This window comes from Dermochelys coriacea, chromosome 11 (assembly GCF_009764565.3).
Source record: "Dermochelys coriacea isolate rDerCor1 chromosome 11, rDerCor1.pri.v4, whole genome shotgun sequence".
NCBI lineage: Eukaryota > Metazoa > Chordata > Testudines > Dermochelyidae > Dermochelys > Dermochelys coriacea.
The window spans coordinates 38,994,090-39,017,029 of record NC_050078.2 but is presented as its reverse complement, the minus strand read 5'-3'; the positions used below and the strand labels follow the sequence as shown (position 1 = coordinate 39,017,029).

At 43.3% G+C, this 22,940-nt stretch overlaps 1 protein-coding gene across 5 annotated transcripts; it reads left to right on the top strand.

Annotated features, from left to right (window-relative positions):
- The first annotated feature begins 1,872 nt into the window (after nucleotides 1-1,872).
- Nucleotides 1,873-21,917, top strand: SPC25 (SPC25 component of NDC80 kinetochore complex). Of its 5 annotated transcripts, none has more exons than XM_043505239.1 (8): nucleotides 1,873-2,026; nucleotides 14,723-14,788; nucleotides 15,534-15,691; nucleotides 15,769-15,834; nucleotides 16,847-16,993; nucleotides 18,835-18,939; nucleotides 19,697-19,795; nucleotides 21,639-21,917. In XM_043505239.1, the coding sequence occupies exons 3-8, from the start codon at nucleotides 15,538-15,540 to the stop codon at nucleotides 21,761-21,763; spliced, it is 696 nt and encodes a 231-aa protein (XP_043361174.1). In that variant the 5' UTR covers nucleotides 1,873-2,026; nucleotides 14,723-14,788; nucleotides 15,534-15,537; the 3' UTR covers nucleotides 21,764-21,917. The 5 variants fall into 5 exon arrangements, with proteins under 5 accessions (XP_043361174.1, XP_038277688.2, XP_043361175.1 ...); XM_038421760.2 differs by lacking the exon at nucleotides 1,873-2,026 and adding an exon at nucleotides 13,385-13,489; XM_043505237.1 differs by lacking the exon at nucleotides 1,873-2,026 and adding an exon at nucleotides 13,447-13,586.
- Nucleotides 21,918-22,940: the final 1,023 nt, after the last annotated feature.

Sequence of the window (22,940 nt, the reverse complement as noted above, 5' to 3'; positions counted from 1 at the left end):
GCTTGAAATCCCTATTACCCACCTATATTCAGTGTCTCCACATGATAATCAGATGAGCAATGTTACAGAAACTACAGAATTAAACTCTGGAAACAAAAGCAGCTACACACTAGGCACTGTACCTTTCCCCATTGGTGCCCTACTGCACTGGACTTTTCAAGCCAAGCTGAAAAAAGCAGTGGAGGCTTTGGTCAAACCTACTTACCTTCAAGTTTTTGCTGAAGAGAGCTTTAATAGTCAAATATATTCCTATGATGTACAGTCAACAAAATCACGTGGAAAATAATAAGTAGATCTAACAGATAAGAAGGTATGCTTTAAATGGATATAAAGGACCTCCTTTACCCACTGCCATCTCTCATTTACTTTAGCTATTAAGTCTATTTTTAGATGCTTTTTAGCAGATTCAGATCTGAGCCTGTTTATTGCTCCTAGCTTCATTGAGCCATGTAGAAAGCAATAAAGTACCGAATCATGATTCTGACTTCTCTGTGCTGTTTCTGAGTAGAATTAGTGTTACATGATTTACAATGCCCATTTGCTCCTACAGTTTCTCCTTCTATATTAGTGCTGCTGAATGGTCCTTTTCAATTTGTACCACATGATATCAAGCACATTTTCTTTAACAAAATCCTCTTAAAAATAAAACTTCAGGATAATTCAGCAATAAATATTTTCCAGCTTCTTGGATGTACAAGACATGGAAATTGCAGATTCAGCAAATAAGCTGTCCCAAAGTAGCCTTTGTTATTTGGGGTTTTTTGTTTCATGCTGAGCCCAACAGTTTCTAGCTCTGAAGCAGCCTGAGAGGTGGACCGGTCATATAAATGAGATACTAATCCTGATTCACGTCCTCCATGTTGGTTGAAAATCTCTTTCTCCCAAGTAAGTATATAGCATAATTAGGGTAATCATTATTCTCTCCAAAGATTAGTGTAACTCCCCCTCATAAGGTAGACACGGTGCCAACAGTAAACACCAATTCACCAAAAGACATTTGGGTTTAGTATGAAGAAAAAATATAATAACCCCATTCTCCTGCTTTTATATGTACTGCTGGTTTAGAAACATTGGTTAGCTTTAAATCTCACGTGACAGTCAGTGGTGCTTTAGCAGCCATCTTGATTCTAGTACTCAGTTAAAAGAGCTCTAGTAAGTTATTATTCAGTAACTGTCGCCCTGTTAACAAAACTATTTTACAGCAAATAGGTTTACAGCATCCTGGCACTGTCAAGGTACAAGATGATCTCAGGAGACACTTTCCTGCAGCTACAAACAAGCAATAAAGCCTGTCTTATTCCAGCCACACCACAATTTGTTTCTCTGATGGCAGATCTGCCATTCTTGAAACTATTAGAAGAATGACTGCTGACATATGGAGCACAGTGGGACCACTTTATTATCCTTCTATACACTTCTAGCATATATATGGTAAAGAATGGGTTAAAGCAGGCCATTTTTTTCCACTGCCTGGGGACCATGCAACTCCATTTGCCCAGGCTGAACTCCATTCACAGATTCAACTCTTCAGGGCTCTCTTTAGTATTTTCAAGAACGAGATCATACAAAATTTATTTCCCAGAAACATCCATGTGAAGTGCTCTGTCCTTCTATAGGAGCCTCACAAAGGCTTGCAGAGTGGTACACTTTTGTACCAGAAAAGACAAACTCCTTTCAGGTCCTTTTCACCTATGCAGCCATGATCCTTTCTGATGGGGCGGAGTGGCCCTGCACTGGTACCGCAGGGGTTAACCCTTCCTTCCTGGCAGAGGAAGCCCCGCCCTGGAATCCCTGCTGGGCATGCACCAACTGGAGACTAGGTATAAAAGCCTGCAAAGCTGCTCAGTCTGGACTGACCACCAGAGGAGAAGGAGGTACACTGCCAGCTTCTGAGGAGGGACAGCCAATGCTACAGGAGCTGGCCAAGCTGGGATGCACCTAGCGTCCCAGATGGAGGTCCCCACAGGAGGGGATGGACTGGAGGACCTGACCCCAACCCCTTGGAGTGGAGAACATGATGTTGAGGGTAGGAACTGACCCAGGGGAACTTTAGAGACAAGCAGTGTTAAAGCTGCACTGATGCTTGGTGTGTTGTAGGTGGATCTCTACTGAGTTAAGTGCAAGGGGGAACCCTGCCAATAGGTGAGCCCTGGGTTGGGATCTAGTAGAGGGGTTAGGCCTAGATTCCCCTACCACTCTGGCCATTGGGATACACTTCCCTGCCTGAGAGGGGGAAGGCTATGGGCTCTGGCTGTTGGGCCACCCTGTCCTGATATGGAGGGTGTGATGCATGGACTCTGGTGATTAGGGCCTGCTACCCTGACCAAGGGGCGAGCATAGGAAAACCAGCCCTTGGGCCACATTGAGATGCCCTTAAAGGGATGGGTGTGGGAACTTAAGAAAGGTGAGGCCCTGCCATGAAGGGGTGGTACCAAACCTGTCACACTCTTGCATATAAACTACTTTTGCTTAAACCAAACTTATCCTAGTTGCTTTCAGTAAAATATTCTCTCCATTTGGGTAGTATTCTAGGACTGCTGGCATATCTTAATGACTTTGTGGAATGTGGGCTTTCTACAGTGTCTTAGGATAAAGACAAATTTCTTTCTAGTTAGGAAATGTTAGTTCATTTAAATACCTGATATAGAAAAGGGTCTCACAATAATAAATTAAACTACAGCAGCTTTCTTAGCTCTAGCAACCAGCTGAGGAGAGTCTTGGAGACATTACGATTCCTTAATATGTGCTTTGAAAAACTGTCACTTTCCAGAGGAAATTTTCCCCATGTGTTGGAAGGTCCAAGACTTTCCTCCTCTTTCTACCTGTTGGGGAACATTACGTTTCCTAATTTGAAATACATCTGGTCTTTGAAGTCTTTTAATATATGTAAAGTACAACATGCTGTACAATCTTTTCAGTAAATGCAATTGCTAGGGGAAATAACCAAGAATATATTTAAACTGTGTCTTAATTTAGTGTTCTAAACTGAAACCCCACTGAGATTGACAGGTGTTAAATCACCCTTCGATTAATAGAATTGAAAGCATAAGTCCCTAGCTAAGACAAAATGTGTGTGAATCTGCCAATGAGCTTGTGGTTGAGTACTGGGGGTTTTTTTGGGGGGGGGGGGAGAGAAAGGATCACCCAAACTGGGACAGACAAGAACAGGGAGAGGCAAGAAAAGCAAGTAGGAACTTGTAAGTGAAGTATGACCCTGGAAAAAGTTCGAGAGGGATCTGTGTTGGCTAAAGAGACTTTGGGGGGGGGGGGGGGGGGGCTGTAAACTAAGACACTGCTCCTTTTGTTCTTTCTATGTTCAGAGACAAAGTACTTTTTACATTCCTTGTAAATAAACAAGACTGCATCAAAGAAAATACCAGCCTCCACCAATTTCTACTTCCTTCTGGAACAATCCCAGGGCCCTGAATTTTGACAAGAGGCTTGAGTTGAAAAGATGCAACAATACATATGTGAAAACAGTATGTTTGGGGGTGAGTAGGTTAAAACTTTGGAAACAGATGTGTTTGATTTTTGAACATAATCAAATGTTTTCATGCTCAGCAGAAAGTAAACTAGGTTCAAAAACTTTTATTTCATTAACGTTGGATTTATAAAGACAAAAATGGAGCCTACCTTAAGTTTTATGCACCCTTGACAGTAACTTAAACACAATCAAAGTTCAACTGTAGATAAGAAAATGTTCATGATTTCTTTACACCTACCTATCAAAGCAAACATTAGGCAATAACTGAGCTCGATGTTGCTAAGCAGATGTTTGCAAAGAGAGAGCACTCATCAAAGCAATGATTTCTGTAACATTAACAGAAATCTATGTACAGACTTTCTGGTACAACTTGTTTTAGCAAATGCAGCCCTAACATTAATTTTACATGTCATAATTGTCACTGGCTTTAGTCCAGACACAAAGATTAGCTAGTATGACAAAGTCAGACTGGACAGCTGCAAGAGTGCTGGAAGGCAGGTATATCAGCAATAGAATGGTAACCTCTTCAGCTATTAGGGAAAAGGACTTTATCTCAGACCAGCAAGGGATACTGAGTCCAATTAAGGGATGCCTGTGACCTCTTAAAATATCTCTTTTGGCTAGACCGAGGCAAGTGACAAGCTGCAACAAGGCAAGTGACAACAAAAAGAGAAGTCTTCTCCTGGTCGAAAGGCCACTTGCCTCCTTATAGGGGAAGCAATTGAGCTAACACCCTGTTGGGGAAGGCCTGGCACCCAGAATTAAGCATAACAAGGCAACACTCCAGAGTGTTCCCTTTTTGTTATGAATTTGTCTGGTTTGGGTGATGTGTGCTCCTTGGGCCACCCATGAGGCCCACCTTGTAAAATAGAGAAAAATAAAACCCAAGTGAGGAGTAGAAACTCTCTGGAGTAAGACTCATTTACTCTAGTCCCCTTTGTTCCTTCCTTCTCACGCATGGACTGCCAGAGGAAATGCTGACTCTGTGAGGGAAACGGGTGCCTTGCCACACTAATAATGTACAGTTTTTACTTATGAATTAGAGCTGACAGCTGCTGCCTTAAGCTGTAAATAATACCTACAAAATGGAACATAAGATAAGCCCCCTTTTTGGGAAAGGAGGGGAGAATCCTCTAGGAAGCCCTCCCTATTTTTCCTTTTTTTATTCTCCCAAACATGCCTTATTGGATCCACCAAACCTTCTAGCTAAAATTTACTCTGGTATCTATTAATATAGCTCTTGGGTTGGTCAGAGAAGGTTGAGCAAGAGAAATACGAACTTTGCAAAAATATATCTATACACTTAGACATACTGATTAAATATATATGCAACTTATTTTTTGAATTGGAGACAATCCACAGGGTAAGCACTTGGGCATTCTTCTGGAGGAATAGTACTAGTACAGTATTTATTACTTATCAGAAACTATACCAGTGGGTCCCCAGTTGGTCAAACTGGACAGTCTCTATATAAAAGAATAAATGGACACAAATCAGATGTTAAGAATTAACGTTCAAGAACCAGTCGGAAAACACTGCAATCTCTCTGGTCACTCGATTACAGACCTGAGGGTGGCTATCCTTCAACAAAAAAGCTTCAAAAACAGACTCCAACGAGAGACTGCTGAATTGGAATTAATTTGCAAACTGGATACAATTAACTCAGGCTTGAAGAGAGACTGGGAATGGATGGGTCATTACACAAAGTAAAACTATTTCCCCATGGTATTTCTCCCTCCCACCCCACCCTCCACTGTTCCTCAGATGTTCTTGTTAACTGCTGGAATTAGCCTACCTTGCTTGTCACCATGAAAGGTTTTCCTTTTCTTCCCCCCTGCTGCTGGTGATGGCTCATCTTAAGTGATCACTCTCCTTACAGTGTGTATGATAAACCCATTGTTTCATGTTCGGGGTGTGTGTATGTGTATAAGCCGTCGCTCCCTTCCCGTACTTGTATATAAAATCTCCCCACTGTATTTTCCACCAAATGCATCCAATGAAGTGAGCTGTAGCTCACGAAAGCTTATGCTCAAATTTGTTAGTCTCTACGGTGCCACAAATACTCCTTTTCTTTTTACAGAATAACAAGTTTGTGGGTCTGGATAATACCTGCAGAAGTTCTACAGAGGTATCCTACACACTTTCATATTTATTTCAGAATGAATATCAATAAGTTACTGAACCATGAGGAAAAATGGTTTGCATATTAACCACAATAGTTATTCCCTCTCTGGACCTTATTTAAAATTACACATATAGAAAATCCTCATGTACAAATGGCACTATAGAAATTCTTGAACAACAAATGTGTTCAGTTAACAAGTAAAATTGTCTTTCTTACTACCTGCACTAGCAGGCTTATGTTCTGAGAATCACTGAAATAATACAGTAAGTAAACTGTTTATTGTCTTATAGATTCCAAAGTCAAAAGGTGATCCTATAGTCTGACCTGCCATACAACACAAACCACAGAACTTTCCCAAAATAATTCCTAGAGCATAATTACTCTGTTAAAATTGTATACCTTAGTTCCAGTCTGAATTTCTCTAGTTTAATCATCCAGCTATGGTATTGCTATACCTTTCTCGGCTAGATTGAAAAGCCAATTATTAAACATGTTCCCCATGTAGCTACTTGTAGACTAATCAATTCACTCCTTAACCTTTTTCTATGCTAAATAGATAGACTTGAGCTCAAGTGCTATAAGACATGGTTTCTAATCTTTGAATCATTCTCATAGCACTTCTCTGAACCCTCTCCAATTTATCAACTACCTGAAAGGGGGTTTCAAAGAGGATGGCTCTAGACTGTTCTCAATGGTAGCAGATGACAGAACGAGGAGTAATGGTCTCAAGTTGCAATGGGGGAGGTTTAGATTGGATATTAGGAAAAACTTTTTCACTAAGAGGGTGGTGAAACACTGGAATGCGTTACCTAGGGAGGTGGTAGAATCTCCTTCCTTAGAGGTTTTTAAGGTCAGGCTTGACAAAGCCCTGGCTAGGATGATTTAACTGGGACTTGGTCCTGCTTTGAGCAGGGGGTTGGACTAGATGACCTTCTGGGGTCCCTTCCAACCCTGATATTCTATGATTCTATGATCAACATCCTTTTTGAATTCCAGACACCAGAACTGGATATAGTATTGCAGCAGCGGTTGCACCAGTACCAAATATGGAGGTAAAATAACCTCTTTCTCAAGATTCGCCTGTTTATACCTTCCAAGATTGCATTATACAGTCTTACCTGCACACAAACCTTAAAGCAATTGGAAAAATTAATTTAAAGGAGTTATTTCTGGTTGTAATGCCCCAAAATCATTGGGCAGGTAGTTAGACATCAGTTATGGACTCTGTATTAGAAACTATATAGCCATTAAACAGACACCATGTTTCTTCAGTTGAGACTGGCGAGGCAATTAGTTTAATCATTTAAAATCTTATTTCAGATATTAAAAACAAACATTTACAGGTCACTTAGTTAGTTCTGCCACTTTGAGTGAAATTTAAATGAAGAAAGATGCAGAAAGGGTTGCTTAATAAATAGGTTTCAGAGTAGCAGCCGTGTTAGTCTGTATTCACAAAAAGAAAAGGAGTACTTGTGGTACCTTAGAGACAAATTTATTAGAGCATAAGCTTTCGTGAGCTACAGCTCACTTCATCGGATGCATTTGGTGGAAAAAACAGGAGAGATTTATATACACACACACACACACACACACAGAACATGAAACAATGGGTTTATCATACACACTGTAAGGAGAGTGATCACTTAAGATAAGCCATCACCAACAGCAGGGGGGGGGAAAGGAGGAAAACCTTCCATGGTGACAAGCAGGTAGGCTAATTCCAGCAGTTAACAAGAATATCAGAGGAACAGTGGGGGGTGGGGTGGGGGGAGAAATACCATGGGGAAATAGTTTTACTTTGTGTAATGACTCATCCATTCCCAGTCTCTATTCAAGCCTAAGTTAATTGTATCCAGTTTGCAAATTAATTCCAATTCAGCAGTCTCTCGTTGGAGTCTGTTTTTGAAGCTTTTTGTTGAAGGATAGCCACTCTTAGGTCTGTAATCGAGTGACCAGAGAGATTGAAGTGTTCTCCAACTGGTTTTTGAATGTTATAATTCTTGACGTCTGATTTGTGTCCATTCATTCTTTTACGTAGAGACTGTCCAGTTTGGCCAATGTACATGGCAGAGGGGCATTGCTGGCACATGATGGCATATATCACATGGGTAGATGCGCAGGTGAAGGAGCCTCTGATAGTGTGGCTGATGTGATTAGGCCCTATGATGGTATCCCCTGAATAGATATGTGGACAGAGTTGGCAACGGGCTTTGTTGCAAGGATAGGTTCCTGGGTTAGTGGTTTTGTTGTGTGGTGTGTGGTTGCTGGTGAGTATTGGCTTCAGATTGGGGGGATGTCTGTAAGCAAGGACTGGCCTGTCTCCCAAGATCTGTGAGAGTGATGGGTCGTCCTTCAGGATAGGTTGTAGATCCTTGATGATGCGTTGGAGAGGTTTTAGTTGGGGGCTGAAGGTGATGGCTAGTGGCGTTGTGTTATTTTCTTTGTTGGGCCTGTCCTGTAGTAGGTGACTTCTGGGTACTCTTCTGGCTCTGTCAGTCTGTTTCTTCACTTCAGCAGGTGGGTATTGTAGTTGTAGGAATGCATGATAGAGATCTTGTAGGTGTTTGTCTCTGTCTGAGGGGTTGGAGCACATGCGGTTATGTCTACAGCCAAGCGCTACGATAATGAATCGAGTGGCATGATCTGGATGAAAGCTAGAGGCATGTAGGTAGGAATATCGGTCAGTAGGTTTCCGATATAGGGTGGTGTTTATGTGACCATCGCTTATTAGCACCGTAGTGTCGAGGAAGTGGATCTCTTGTGTGCTCTGGTCCAGGCTGAGGTTGATGGTGGGATGGAAATTGTTGAAATCATGGTGGAATTCCTCAAGAGCTGCTTTTCCATGGGTCCAGATTCATAGATACTAAGGTCAGAAGGGACCACTCTGATCATCTAGTCCGACCTCCTGCACAGCGCAGGCCACAGAATGTCACCCACCCACTCCTTTGAAAAACCTCACCCATGTCTGAGCTATTGAAGTCCTCAAATCATGGTTCTGAGGTTGATGGTGGGATGGAAATTGTTGAAATCCTGGTGGAATTCCTCAAGGGCTTCTTTTCCATGGGTCCAGATGATGAAGATGTCATCAATGTAGCGCAAGTAGAGTAGGGGCATTAGGGGACGAGAGCTGAGGAAGCGTTGTTCTAAGTCAGCCATAAAAATGTTGGCATACTGTGGGGCCATGCGGGTACCCATCGCAGTGCCGCTGATTTGAAGGTATACATTGTCACCAAATGTGAAATAGTTATGGGTCAGGACAAAGTCACAAAGTTCTGCCACCAGGTTAGCCGTGACAGTATCGGGGATACTGTTCCTGACGGCTTGTAGTCCATCTTTGTGTGGAATGTTGGTGTAGAGGGCTTCTACATCCATAGTGGCTAGGATGGTGTTTTTAGGAAGATCACCAATGGACTGTAGTTTCCTCAGGAAATCGGTGGCGTCTCGAAGATAGCTGGGAGTGCTGGTAACGAAGGGCCTGAGGAGGGAGTCTACATAGCCAGACAATCCTGCTGTCAGGGTGCCAATGCCTGAGATGATGGGGCGTCCAGGATTTCCAGGTTTATGGATCTTGGGTAGCAGATAGAATACCCCAGGTCCTGGCTCCAGGGGTGTGTCTGTGCGGATTTGTTCTTGTGCTTTTTCAGGGAGTTTCTTGAGCAAATGCTGTAGTTTCTTTTGGTAACTCTCAGTGGGATCAGAGGGTAATGGCTTGTAGAAAGTGGTGTTGGAGAGCTGCCTAGTAGCCTCTTGTTCGTATTCCGACCTACTCATGATGACGACAGCACCTCCTTTGTCAGCCTTTTCGATTATGATGTCAGAGTTGTTTCTGAGGCTGTGGATGGCACTGTGTTCTGCATGGCTGAGGTTATGGGGTAAGCGATGCTGCTTTTCCACAATTTCAGCTCGTACACATCGGCGGAAGCACGCTAGGTAGAAATCCAGGCTGCTGTTTCGACCTTCAGGAGGAGTCCACCTAGAATCCTTCTTTTTGTAGTGTTGGCAGGAAGGTCTCTGTGGGTTAATATGTTGGTCAGAGGTGTGTTGGAAATATTCCTTGAGTCTGAGACGTCGAAAATAGGATTCTAGGTCACCACAGAACTGTATCATGTTCGTGGGGGTGGAGGGGCAAAAGGAGAGGCCCCGAGATAGCCCAGCGGAAGAATCTGTCCTATCTCGGGGCCTCTCCTTTTGCCCCTCCACCCCCACGAACATGATACAGTTCTGTGGTGACCTAGAATCCTATTTTCGACGTCTCAGACTCAAGGAATATTTCCAACACACCTCTGACCAACATATTAACCCACAGAGACCTTCCTGCCAACACTACAAAAAGAAGGATTCTAGGTGGACTCCTCCTGAAGGTCGAAACAGCAGCCTGGATTTCTACCTAGCGTGCTTCCGCCGATGTGTACGAGCTGAAATTGTGGAAAAGCAGCATCGCTTACCCCATAACCTCAGCCATGCAGAACACAGTGCCATCCACAGCCTCAGAAACAACTCTGACATCATAATCGAAAAGGCTGACAAAGGAGGTGCTGTCGTCGTCATCATGAGTAGGTCGGAATACGAACAAGAGGCTACTAGGCAGCTCTCCAACACCACTTTCTACAAGCCATTACCCTCTGATCCCACTGAGAGTTACCAAAAGAAACTACAGCATTTGCTCAAGAAACTCCCTGAAAAAGCACAAGAACAAATCCGCACAGACACACCCCTGGAGCCAGGACCTGGGGTATTCTATCTGCTACCCAAGATCCATAAACCTGGAAATCCTGGACGCCCCATCATCTCAGGCATTGGCACCCTGACAGCAGGATTGTCTGGCTATGTAGACTCCCTCCTCAGGCCCTTCGTTACCAGCACTCCCAGCTATCTTCGAGACGCCACCGATTTCCTGAGGAAACTACAGTCCATTGGTGATCTTCCTAAAAACACCATCCTAGCCACTATGGATGTAGAAGCCCTCTACACCAACATTCCACACAAAGATGGACTACAAGCCGTCAGGAACAGTATCCCCGATACTGTCACGGCTAACCTGGTGGCAGAACTTTGTGACTTTGTCCTGACCCATAACTATTTCACATTTGGTGACAATGTATACCTTCAAATCAGCGGCACTGCGATGGGTACCCGCATGGCCCCACAGTATGCCAACATTTTTATGGCTGACTTAGAACAACGCTTCCTCAGCTCTCGTTCCCTAATGCCCCTACTCTACTTGCGCTACATTGATGACATCTTCATCATCTGGACCCATGGAAAAGAAGCTCTTGAGGAATTCCACCATGATTTCAACAATTTCCATCCCACCATCAACCTCAGCCTGGACCAGTCCACACAAGAGATCCACTTCCTGGACACTACGGTGCTAATAAGCGATGGTCACATAAACACCACCCTATATCGGAAACCTACTGACCGCTATTCCTACCTACATGCCTCTAGCTTTCATCCAGATCATACCACTCAATCCATTGTCTACAGCCAAGCGCTACGATATAACCGCATTTGCTCCAACCCCTCAGACAGAGACAAACACCTACAAGATCTCTATCATGCATTCCTACAACTACAGTACCCACCTGCTGAAGTGAAGAAACAGATTGACAGAGCCAGAAGAGTACCCAGAAGTCACCTACTACAGGACAGGCCCAACAAAGAAAACAACAGAACGCCACTAGCCATCACCTTCAGCCCCCAACTAAAACCCCTCCAACGCATCATCAAGGATCTACAACCTATCCTGAAGGACGAGCCATCGCTCTCTCAGATCTTGGGAGACAGACCAGTCCTTGCTTACAGACAGCCCCCCAATCTGAAGCAAATACTCACCAGCAACCACACACCACACAACAGAACCACTAACCCAGGAACCTATCCTTGCAACAAAGCCCGTTGCCAACTCTGTCCACATATCTATTCAGGGGATACCATCATAGGGCCTAATCACATCAGCCACACCATCAGAGGCTCGTTCACCTGTGCATCTACCAATGTGATATATGCCATCATGTGCCAGCAATGCCCCTCTGCCATGTACATTGGCCAAACTGGACAGTCTCTACGTAAAAGAATGAATGGACACAAATCAGACGTCAAGAATTATAACATTCAAAAACCAGTTGGAGAACACTTCAATCTCTCTGGTCACTCGATCACAGACCTAAGAGTGGCTATACTTCAACAAAAAAGCTTCAAAAACAGACTCCAACGAGAGACTGCTGAATTGGAATTAATTTGCAAACTGGATACAATTAACTTAGGCTTGAATAGAGACTGGGAATGGATGAGTCATTACACAAAGTAAAACTATTTCCCCATGGTATTTCTCCCTCCCACCCCACCCCCCACTGTTCCTCTGATATTCTTGTTAACTGCTGGAATTAGCCTACCTGCTTGTCACCATGAAAGGTTTTCCTCCTTCCCCCCCCTGCTGCTGGTGATGGCTCATCTTAAGTGATCACTCTCCTTACAGTGTGTATGATAAACCCATTGTTTCATGTTCTCTGTGTGTGTGTGTGTATATAAATCTCTCCTCTGCTTTTTCCACCACATGCATCCGATGAAGTGAGCTGTAGCTCACGAAAGCTTATGCTCTAATAAATTTGTTAGTCTCTAAGGTGCCCCAAGTACTCCTTTTCTTTAAACAACCCACAGCAGAACTATGCTATGGGAGAGAACTATTTTTGTAAATTTTTTTTTGGGGGGGGAATCCCTACTTATCCTGTTGCCTACAAAATGGAGGAAAAAAATGTAATTTTCTCCTAAAGTCAGTGCCAGTTACATGAAAGGAAAAACATCCCTTCAAGGGCACTGAAGGAGAACCAGTTATGGAGTGCTCCCTTTACGATGAAAGAGGCAGGACTGCATACGCCAGCTCCCCAGACTACTAAGTATCTTTAGCTTTATCTGTTCTTTTGGGGCAGCCAGGTCACTCTAGCGTGGCTGCACGCGGTTCACGGGGATAGCTGAGTGGGGGGACAGCTCGGTGGTTTGAGCCCTGGCTTGCTAAACCCAGAGTTGCAGGCTCAATCCTTGAGCGAGCCAGTTAGGGATCTGGAGCAAAAAGCGGAGCTTGGCCCCGCTGTGAGCAGCGGCTTGCACTAGATGACCTCCTGAGGTCCCGTCCGACCCTGGTATTCTAGGATTCCAGCCTGAGCTCCCGGCTGCCGCTGGATTTGTGGGGCTGCACTGGCCGAGAAGCCTCCCTCGCCGCTTAGCAGCCGTTGCACGGGGCGTTGGTTGGCAGGCGCCCTCTGAAAGCAAATCTACCGGCCTCACGCAACCTCCGCAAGGCAAACAGCGCCATTTAGCGCTTGCCTTGGGCCCGGCTGGGGGCTGGCTTGGGCCGTTTCCCGGCTCGCAGCACGCCTCGGGGCAGCCTGGCTGATGACGGGCTGGGGCAGCCAGCGCTCCCCGGACGGGGCTGTGCACAAACTGAGCTGCAGGGGCCCAGCGACCCGCTGATGACACCGGGACGCTAGAAACACGGGCTAGCCACGGCCCCACCCTCTGGCGGCGGCGACGGCCCCGGCGCCCGAACGCCGCATCGCAGCCAGCAGCGCCTCTCCCCTCAGCCGGCTCTTTTTTTTTTTTACGGTTGCTCGGCGGGTGGGGCACGTGTGGGCGGGCAGGCTGGAGGAGCTGGGTCCGCGGCCCCGCCCCGATTGCCGTCGCTCCCCTCCCGCGCTTACCCTTTGACAACGGACCACATTTCCCATCATGCTCCACGCCGCGCCACCAATAGCGAGGGCGCTTCTTTGCCGGCTGCGCCAGGAACGGACCAGTCATTGCGTGCGCTGTCGCTGAGCGCGGGGGGGGACCAATCAGAGAGCGGCCGTGGCGGCGGGAGGGCGGTTACGGTTCAAACGCTGGCGGTGAGTGTTGGGGGAGCCGCGTGAGGTGCTCGCTGGGTCGCCGCGCCGCGTCCCGCCCGCGGGGCTGAGGAGAAGGGGGCGCAGGGCCGGGGCAGAGGTACGCTAGGAGACAGCCCGGGTGCTGCTTTCCCTGAGTTAGCGTCCTGGGCTCGAAAGCGTGACCCGCCTTGGACACGGGCACATCCTGGAGCCTTTCCATAGTCCGCCGTCTCACGCAGCGCGCGGGTAGGAAGTCGGCTAGAAATCCCCTCCCCTCCCCTCCCCTCCCCAGCTCGGTGGCTCGTGCTACTGCCCGTTTGCTGTGTAACCAGGCTTAAAGGCCCAGCTGCTCAAAGGCGTCTAGGCGCCTAACTCCCATTGATGTCAATGGAAGTTAGGCACCCAAATGCTTCTGAGGGGCTGGCCCAAAGTAACTGCAGCTGCGTGGCACCGGCGTTTAGGACTGCGGCAGCTGGACCTACAGCATTACGTCTATATGAACTGGCACGCTCAAAGACTGCATATAAAATCAGGAAAATTGGCTTTTGTGAGAACCCAAATAAGGGAATAGTAGCAGAGCACCCTTATGGCGCAAAGCATCAGCCATGAAATGCGGTTTTTAGGCTGAAAAATTAAAGGTGGCATTATGGGGTTTCACATTTAACCTGAAAAGTCAGCCTGGAATCTGAAAGGCAGGCAGGGCTCTCTCTGGCTTCTGCATTGCCAACAACAGAGATTCTGCAACCTGATTTAGGTCACCCTTCTATTAATAGTGTGATACAGCTCCAGGAGAGTAAGCTATGTTGTCTTTTCAGTGCAGTCCAGGTAGGAATAAAACCTTAATTCAGCAAAGGCTTCTGCACTGTGCTGACTTCCAGTGAAGTCACTGGGACGACACAGTGCACAGCGTTAAATACCTAAGTCTGCAAGATCAAGGCATTAGCAAAATAAGCAGAAATGAAAATGAATACATACAAGAAGTTTCTGCTGAGGAGTAGCCACCAATCCTTTATAGTAATTCTCAGAATAGAACTGCCCGCAGGCTGAACAGTCTTGCTTTTTTTTTTTTTCCCCTCCCTTCTCATTGTTATTTCAGGCTACACAAAATCTGTTTAATTATGTGTACAGCATCATTAGTATAATGTATGCGTTAATATTTACAGTAATGCATAATTATATCCGTGCAATATATTTTGGTACACTGTCGTATTTAATAGATGTTTCAAATGTAAATAACTTTCTTTTTTTTTTAAGGGAAAATTACTCAGTCCATAATAAGGACTTACTCCTGGATGGGCCTGGGGAGAAGGTGACTATAAGGTAACAGCAGCTTGAAGCTGTGTGAAAAATTGTCTCAAATGTTTATTTTAGGATTACAGTATGCTACCCAGATAAAAAAAAAACTTGTAGGAATTCTCCCTACTCCCATGATTGTTACCAGTTCAATATGTAGCAGCCATTTCAAAACATTCTCTACTTTTTAGACCATAGTTAAATCTTCCTACCAGATAGTATTTAATAATCTGATTCTCATTCTGGAAGGAGAAAACTTTTTTGCTTTTTTCCACAGACCACTTTTCTCCCCTGTCTAAAATATGCTTAGTTCAGTTCAAAATGAGCCAGCAGCCTCCCTCTTTACTTAAGTAGAATACAGTATTTAGAGGTTTTGGGGGAAAAAACTACATGCACAGTAATACTGAAATGTGACAACATATATCTTCTATTCTTCTGCTCTATATGTGTATGATAAACATGGTGTTGCATCCTTGGTTTTTAGATAGAAAGTCTTAGAGCTATTTATATTCATAATCATGTTCTGAATAGAGTAAACCGATCTAGACAGCACATCACTTGAAATATGGCAAATATAAGTAGTAGTAAGTCCTGTTGAATGCTGTAACATAACTGTTTAAAAGTAACTGATAGAGCTTTCAAGAAACATATAAGAAGAACAGCACTTAAAGTTTCAATAGCAATCAGTATTGGGGAGAATAAATCTCTTTATTAATCTATAACGGCTCACATTGTCTTGTCTGATCGTGTTATGCTTTTATGTTTGCTATAGCACTATGTCCCAGATAAAAACAGAAGATGAACTGATCCTTTTTGAAAAAGAGATCAAAGAATTTTGGACAAAATTCAAAAGCATTTGTGGTAGTGAACACATCAACCAGACTTTGGGACTAAGAGAATCATGCAAGGAGTCCATAAAAGCACTTTCAGGTACAATAGTCATGAGTTTACATAGCTAATTTTATTTTTAACTCTGTCTTCAGTTGATTAAAATGTTTTTATTACAGAGAAGTGGTCCAAGAAGTTAAAAGAAGGGGATCTAATGACTGACAAAATTCTGGAATACAGAAATGGTATGGTATCGGCTCATATTTATAACTTCTAAAATGAACTAATGTGTTCTGTCAGAACAAAACACTTCAGCTTAAAATGGTTCAGTTAAAAGTGAACTGCAAAGCCAAACTGAAGATGGTATTAGACCAGGATGTCTGGTCAAAATGCTTTCATTAACAGAATAGGTGATGTTCTTCAAACCCAGAAATGCCAAAATCTAGTTAAAAGATCTGTCTTGTATAGCACTGAGTGAGTTTTTGCCACTTAATAAGAAATGAATAAAGGAGAGTCTTGCAAAGCTCAAGAAATCATACCAGTTGTGGTACAAAGTCAGTTTACTGTGATAAGAAAACAAAAAAAATTACTTGCCTGTCAAAGTTTACTTGTGCAGTAGAGTACAGTTTTGCAAGGCTAGTAACTTATTTCTGGGCTAACTGCTTCTCACATCCTGATTAGTGGGCAAAGTCACCTTGTAAATCTAGGATTAACTCACTCATTTTAGCTTTGCAAGTCACTATAAAAAGTTAGGGATAAAAAATCACAATGTAACTAGCAGTAGGTAGTCTACTGTTACAGATGGATCTCTTGACACAAGATGAGTAATGATAGGATCATTGCACACTTTTAAAGTGACGGGAACTCAAAAGCTGTGCAGTTTTGTCACCGAAAAGAAGCCAAGTTGCACTTTTGAATAGCAGGCGATGCCGGAGGGCCTTCATTTAGAAGTTATTCTGTGCCTTCCTTCTAAGCACGTAAACCATTCAGAATCATTTTTGTTTGTACATGATGCTCGCAGTAGAAGGGCTGCCTCATAAACATAAGAATGCGGACTTCTCTGTCTTGGTGAAATAACTTACGCACATGTGTTTTTGTAGCACTTTGAGCATAACTTTATTCACATGAGTAATGTTAGATTTTTGAGGGAACCATTTATGCATAGAGCTATGCACACATACAAAAGTATGTGCAGAATCAGGGACTTATTTAACGAAGGCTAGCCATAAATATTCAAACTTTTTCTTTTCCTCACAGAGATCCTCCAGCAGAACATATGCATTGAAGAAAAGCAAAAGGACTTAACTGAAATGAATTCCAAAATAAAGCATGAAGAAGAACAAAAGAGAGACTTTATTGATCGCATCCAAGAGCTCAAGGAAGAGTTGATGAGAAAAAAGGAAAGTAAGTTGTAAAATTGAATGAACATGAAAACACTCCAAGTGTTTGGAGTCTTCTAAAGAGTATACTGGTGACTTTGCAATAGGTGTTTCCAGCGCTGTAGCTGTGCAAATCTTTGTAGTTAGCATGTCGATATTGTAATGCTTGTACAGACAATAGTGGCTTAGGATGTAGAGATAACGTGATGCTTAGTTTGAATAGTTGTATATAAATCAGAGGTGGGCAAACTATATGGCCCATAGGCCACATCCAGCCCCCGGCTCCACCCCTCCCCGCTGTCCCTGCTCTGCTGCAACCTCTCACTGTGCTGCTAGCGCTCTGGGCAGCAGGGTTGAGAGCTCCTGCCAGGCAGCGCAGCTGTGAGAGCCGCCAGCCTGCCTTGGTGCTCTAGACTGCGCAGCGGCGTGGCTGGCTGTCCTGCCGCTCTGAGCGGCATGATAAGGGAGCGGGGGGGTGGGGGGGTTTGGATAAGGGGCAAGTGGTGACAGGGGGTAGTTGGATAGGTGTGAGAGTCCTGGGGGCCTGTCAGGGTGTGGATAGGGGTTGGGGCAGTTAGGGGACAGGGAGAAGTGGGGGTTGGATAGGGGCAGGAGGTCCCAGGAAGGGCGGTCAGGGGACAGGGAGCAGGGAGGGTTGGATGGGTCTGGTGTTCTAAGGGGGGCAGTCAGAGGGTGGGAGGGGGTGGGGCGTGTCATTTTAAAAAAAAAAAAAAGGAAGGATAAACACCTTTAAAATTCCTCCTGGCCAGAGGATAAACCCTTTCACCTGTAAAGGGTTAAGAAGCTAGGATAATCTCACTGGCACCTGACCACAATGACCAATGAGGAGACAAGATACTTTCAAAGCTGGAGGGGGGGAGAAGCAAAGGGTCTGGGTCTGTCTGTGTGATGCTTTTGCTGGGGACAGAACAGGAATGGAGTCTTAGAATTTAGGAAGTAACCTAGCTAGATATGCGTTGGATTCTGTTTGTTTAAATGGCTGAGAAAATAAGCTGTGCTGAATGGAATGGATATTCCTGTCTTTGTGTCTTTTTGTAACTTAAGGTTTTGCCTAGAGGGATTCTCTGTTTTGAATCTAATTACCCTGTAAGGTATTTATCATCCTGATTTTTACAGAGGTGATTCTTTTTCTTCTTTTAAGAAACTGAATGCTTTTTCACTGTTCTTAAGATTCAAGGGTTTGGGTCTGTGTTCACCTATGCAAATTGGTGAGGATTTTTATCAAACCTTCCCCAGGAAGTGGGGTGCAAGGTTTTTTTGGGGAAAGACGTTTCTAAACGGGCTCTTTCCTAATAAAATAAAACCAGTTAGACGTTTGGTGGTGGCAGCGATAAAGTCCAAGGGCAAAAGGTAAAATAGTTTGTACCTTAGGGAAGTTTTAATCTAAGCTGGTAAAAGTAAGCTTAGGAGGTTTTCATGCAGGTCCCCACATCTATACCCTAGCGTTCAGAGTGGGGCAGGAACCTTGACATGGTGGCAGCGGTGATATAAATGGTCACTTATCAGTGGAGCACTGAATTAAAAACCTGTAACTCCTCATTCTAACAAGCTGTATTTTCATAACTGGCAACTACATGAATAATGCTTTGAATGGCAAAATATACTTTAAAGCATTTATTTGATTCTTAAAATAGCATTCATAATATTAACCAAATAACCACATGCTAGAGTGTGTAAATAATTAGTGCTACTCAGATTTAAATGAATAGAAATGGGGTAGTTGTCATGATTAGGGAGATTTAACAAAGAAGGGCACTTGCTTTTAACATACTTATTTTGGATGATTTTCCAGTGTTCTAAAATTTGTTTGAAAATGCTTTTACTCTTGCTTTGACACTTTTTTAGTTATATCTGCTAAAAACAAGGCCACCAAAGAGCGACTGGAAAGACTGAGTAAGTCTAAAGAACTGTTTGAAGAGCGGCTGGGGCTAGAAATACGCAGAATTTATGGTAAGTTTCCAAGTACACACGAGTTCAATTATTTACCCTAGTCATACCCCTGACAAGTTGGCAAAATACCATCACCCTCACACACGAAACAAATGGGGTAGATTTTTTTTTAAAAAAAAATTGTGCTTATACATAGAAAAAAAGAGAGTACTGTAGTATTTACATGGTTATGAGTGTGAGTTATCTTCACTTGCGCTAATAGTCAATCTGAGCAGTGTGTTGCTGATTTGTTTGCTGCAAAGCAATAGAAATCCTTTCTTGCTGTTCTGCATGGCTATAAAGCAATAAAAATGTCTGCTACTACCATAGGATCGCTTATGACTTGATAGAGGCGAAATAAGACACATAGCTATAAAAGTTTCAGATAAACTAATCTCAATGTATAATGACTAAAATCTTTAAAGTTTGGTACAAAGATGCATTTATACAGTCCAAAATCTATCTTTTAATGCAATAAAAAATCCAACATTAATTTTATTTTGGGCACTCATTGGACCTATACTCAACTGTCAGGTAGTTTAAAGGGATACTCAAATAGTTTAAGCCCAAAAGTTGGGTTTCCCTTTTTTACAAAAAGAGAAGTCTAGGTTTATTATACTTTTTATTGTTAGCGCAAGAATCTTTTACTAACTGAAATTTAACTAAAAAGAAAAGGAGTACTTGTGGCACCTTAGAGACTAACACATTTGTGGATGCCACTGAGCGTCCTATGCGAAGTTCGTGATTTTATTGAATTCTATTTCTGCCTTTGCTTTAGATGAACAGCTGCAGTTTATATTTCGATGTATTGACCACAAAGATCCTGACAAGCCATACACATTTACACTCTCTATAAATGAACAGGGAGACTATGAAGGTATGTGTAGATATTGAGACTGGTTCAAAAACCACTTTAAATAAAATACAATCTCATGTGAGAGGTGCACGTGCACACACACAGAGGGGCAGCAAGTTCCATACCAAACAGTTCAGTCTTTAGAATGCTACAGATGAAGCCCTGTCCCAACAAGCGCTGTAATGGAAGCCGTCCCTTGGCAGTCTCCTCCCAGCCATTGCAGTGCCTTTCTGAAACAGACCACACTTTGAGCTCTTTATCAGCCCTTACGCTAGGAACTGGCAGCAGAGGGTAGCAAGGTACAAAAAGAGTGCTAGCCAGGGCTAATAAGAACTGTTTCCAATTTAGAATCTGGACCTGACCCTACCTTCGAGGTGCCAGAAACCCTTCTACCACTGCCCATAAAACCTTCTCCAAAACCTTAGAAAACTGGCCAGTCTAAGAGTTAGAACTGGTTTATTAGAAAATAGAGGACAGAACTTGGCTTTCTAACTTCTATGCAAACCCACTGGCATCAATGAATTTGGCCTAGGATACCCATCTGGAAAACATCACTTTAAACAAATAGGATTTCAGAAGAAAAAGTAGGATGTGCATCTGCATGGCGATTTAATTACATGAGCACAAGAGGGCTCAATTAAGGTTGCACAAGCAACCTTAATTCTGGCATTTCTTAACTTTTGAATGCTTGACTTTAACTTTTAAACATTCTTTTAATGAAAAGATAAATACACAACTGTTTCCCTCTCCCACCTTTGTGCCTATAAAGTGCTGGCCTTGAGATATTAAGCAAAGACATGGCTAGGGGGAAAAGCTGAGAAAAGAGAAGCAAGTGAAGCATGAAGAAAGGAGAAGCAAAAGATAGGGAAGGCGTGTGAGTGACTATCTGTTTTTTTTTTTTTTTTTTTTTTTTTTTTTTTCTTTTTCACCTTAGAATTTTTTGGGGATGCCAACGCTTCCAATCTGTACTTTTGGGAGCCCATTAACCAACAACACAACTTTATTTCCTACTGCTAACAAATCAAAATTTGTGCATTAAATGGGAGAGACATTAAAAATAGGTAACTCACTCATGCCCCTCTGAATGTTTCCATGTACCTCTCAAATTCAGACATTAATGATCCTTCCTTCCACCATAACCCACACGCACTAAGAAAATACACCTTTTAGGAGCTGCTGTTCAACTTACTGCTCTCTTATTACTGGAATTTCTTGAACCTAATTTTCACAATAGAAACCCTATTACTCCTCTGAAATTAATGCATCGGAGAGCAATGATGAGGGACATCTATTTTTACTATTTCAGGGAGAAACTATACTCTAATCCCCAGGGTCTCTTAATCTTTCTCCCTTCCCCCACCACTCAATTTGTCTGAAAACTGATGGAGCTCAGCAGTAACCAGTGGTCCGAATATGCCACAGCTTTTGAGTCAGGGTAGGCAGTGTTGTGACAATAAATTGAGTAGCAGTAACAGCAATGCCACAAGGGGAAGGTCTGGGCATGACAGAATAATATTCTGTGCTCTTAGACAAGGTGCTGTTTTTTTTCTTGGCTGAAAGTCAGCCCGTGGATTTTTAGGCTTAAAATAGACTAATGGAGCACATGCAAAGCTACAGAAAATGGTTAGATTACTAAGAAACTAAAAGCAGTGAAAGGGTAAGAGACCCTTAATAATATGAAAGAAAATGCATCTCGGAGCTGGCATATAGCGTTACCTGACTCATTAAATGAAAAATTCAAGTCACACATTGTGAAATAATTGACGCAATTTTGTTTTTGGGAAGGAGTACTTGACGAGGAAGTATCACAGCATGCTTCACTGGTCTTGGAAATAAAAATTGTTTTCTAATTGTTTCCTTCTAGTGACAAGCAGCTCTCCTCCTCTGGACTGTATAGCAGAACTCCAGCTAAAAGTGAGAGAAACCAACAACTTTGCTGCATTTGTTGCCAACATCAGAAAAGCTTTTACAGCTTTGTCTTATAAGTAATCTGCATCTATATGTAAAACTGGCTTCATACCTCTCTTCCTGTCTGTGTTCATTCCCTGCTCTTCCTTTTTGTATTAACATAACAGTGGTGTGAAAGGAAATATTAAATTTATGTTTTAATATTCCATTTTCTAAATAAAGAAAAATAGTGAAATGTTTTAGTCCATCTTTATCAGCCAGATGTATTTTTGGTAACTCATTTAAACAATTGAAGCAAATATTTCTTCAGTCCACTGTCTCCACACATGTAACTGGACTGGCTGTAAATCCAATCACTAAACTTGTAACTCAAAAGCAAGCCAGCACAACATCTTCAAGGAAATAAGGCCAAAGCAACCCAATAGGCCAGTGGTTCTCAAAGCCAGTCTGCTGCTCGTTCAGGGAAAGCCCCTGGTGGCCCAGACCGGTTTGTTTACCTGCCGCGTCTGCAGGTTTGGTGGATTGCAGCTCTCGCTGGCCGTGTTTCGCCGCACCAGGCCAATGGGCGCTACGGGAAGCGGGCTGCCCTTCCTGCAGCCCTCATTGATCTGGAGCAGCGAACTGCAGCTAGTGGGAGCCACGATCAGCCGAACCTGCGGATGCGGCAGGTAAAGAAACCAGTCCGGCACCCCAGGGGCTTTCCCTGAACAAGTGGCGGACTGGCTTTGAGAACTACTGCAATAGGCTATGCTAAATTTTACCCTCAAAGGATTTGAGTCCTGTATTTAAAAGCTTTCAAAAGAATCAGGGTACCACATTAATAGAGAGATGGTATTTCTACTCATTCAGAAACTTAGCCCAAAAGTAGCAGTCACTAGTTTGGTTGGTTGGTTTTTTTTTTTTTTTAATAAAGGCTTACAATAATAGAAGCAATCACACTCCGGCTCTACCATCAGTGGAGAGAAAGGTGCCAGTACACTTAGTTCAACAAAAGACTGAAGACAAACTCAAGCAACACTGGGTAGATTTCACTTCTGATCTTTATCACATGGGCAAGGAAAAGACCTTGATTATTTAACAAACTGAACAATTTAAAGAAATATGATCTTTAGGCACCTCAGTGATCTTATTTACTTATGCTTCTGAGGATGTTTCATCTCTGGAAGTAGGGAACTCTTCCACATACGTAGCAGGAAAGTGACCGTTTCTCTCCTTTAGGGTCCCATATACCATCCATTATTATCCTTCTAGTGAATGA

Bases quoted from the DNA above. Each gene is read 5' to 3' on its own strand.
- SPC25 (XM_043505239.1), top strand. From the start codon at position 15,538: ATGTCCCAGATAAAAACAGAAGATGAACTGATCCTTTTTGAAAAAGAG. The intron at 16,994-18,834 runs GTAAGTTGTAAA...ACACTTTTTTAG, and splicing joins GTTGATGAGAAAAAAGGAAA to TTATATCTGCTAAAAACAAG. The intron at 19,796-21,638 runs GTATGTGTAGAT...GTTTCCTTCTAG, and splicing joins TGAACAGGGAGACTATGAAG to TGACAAGCAGCTCTCCTCCT.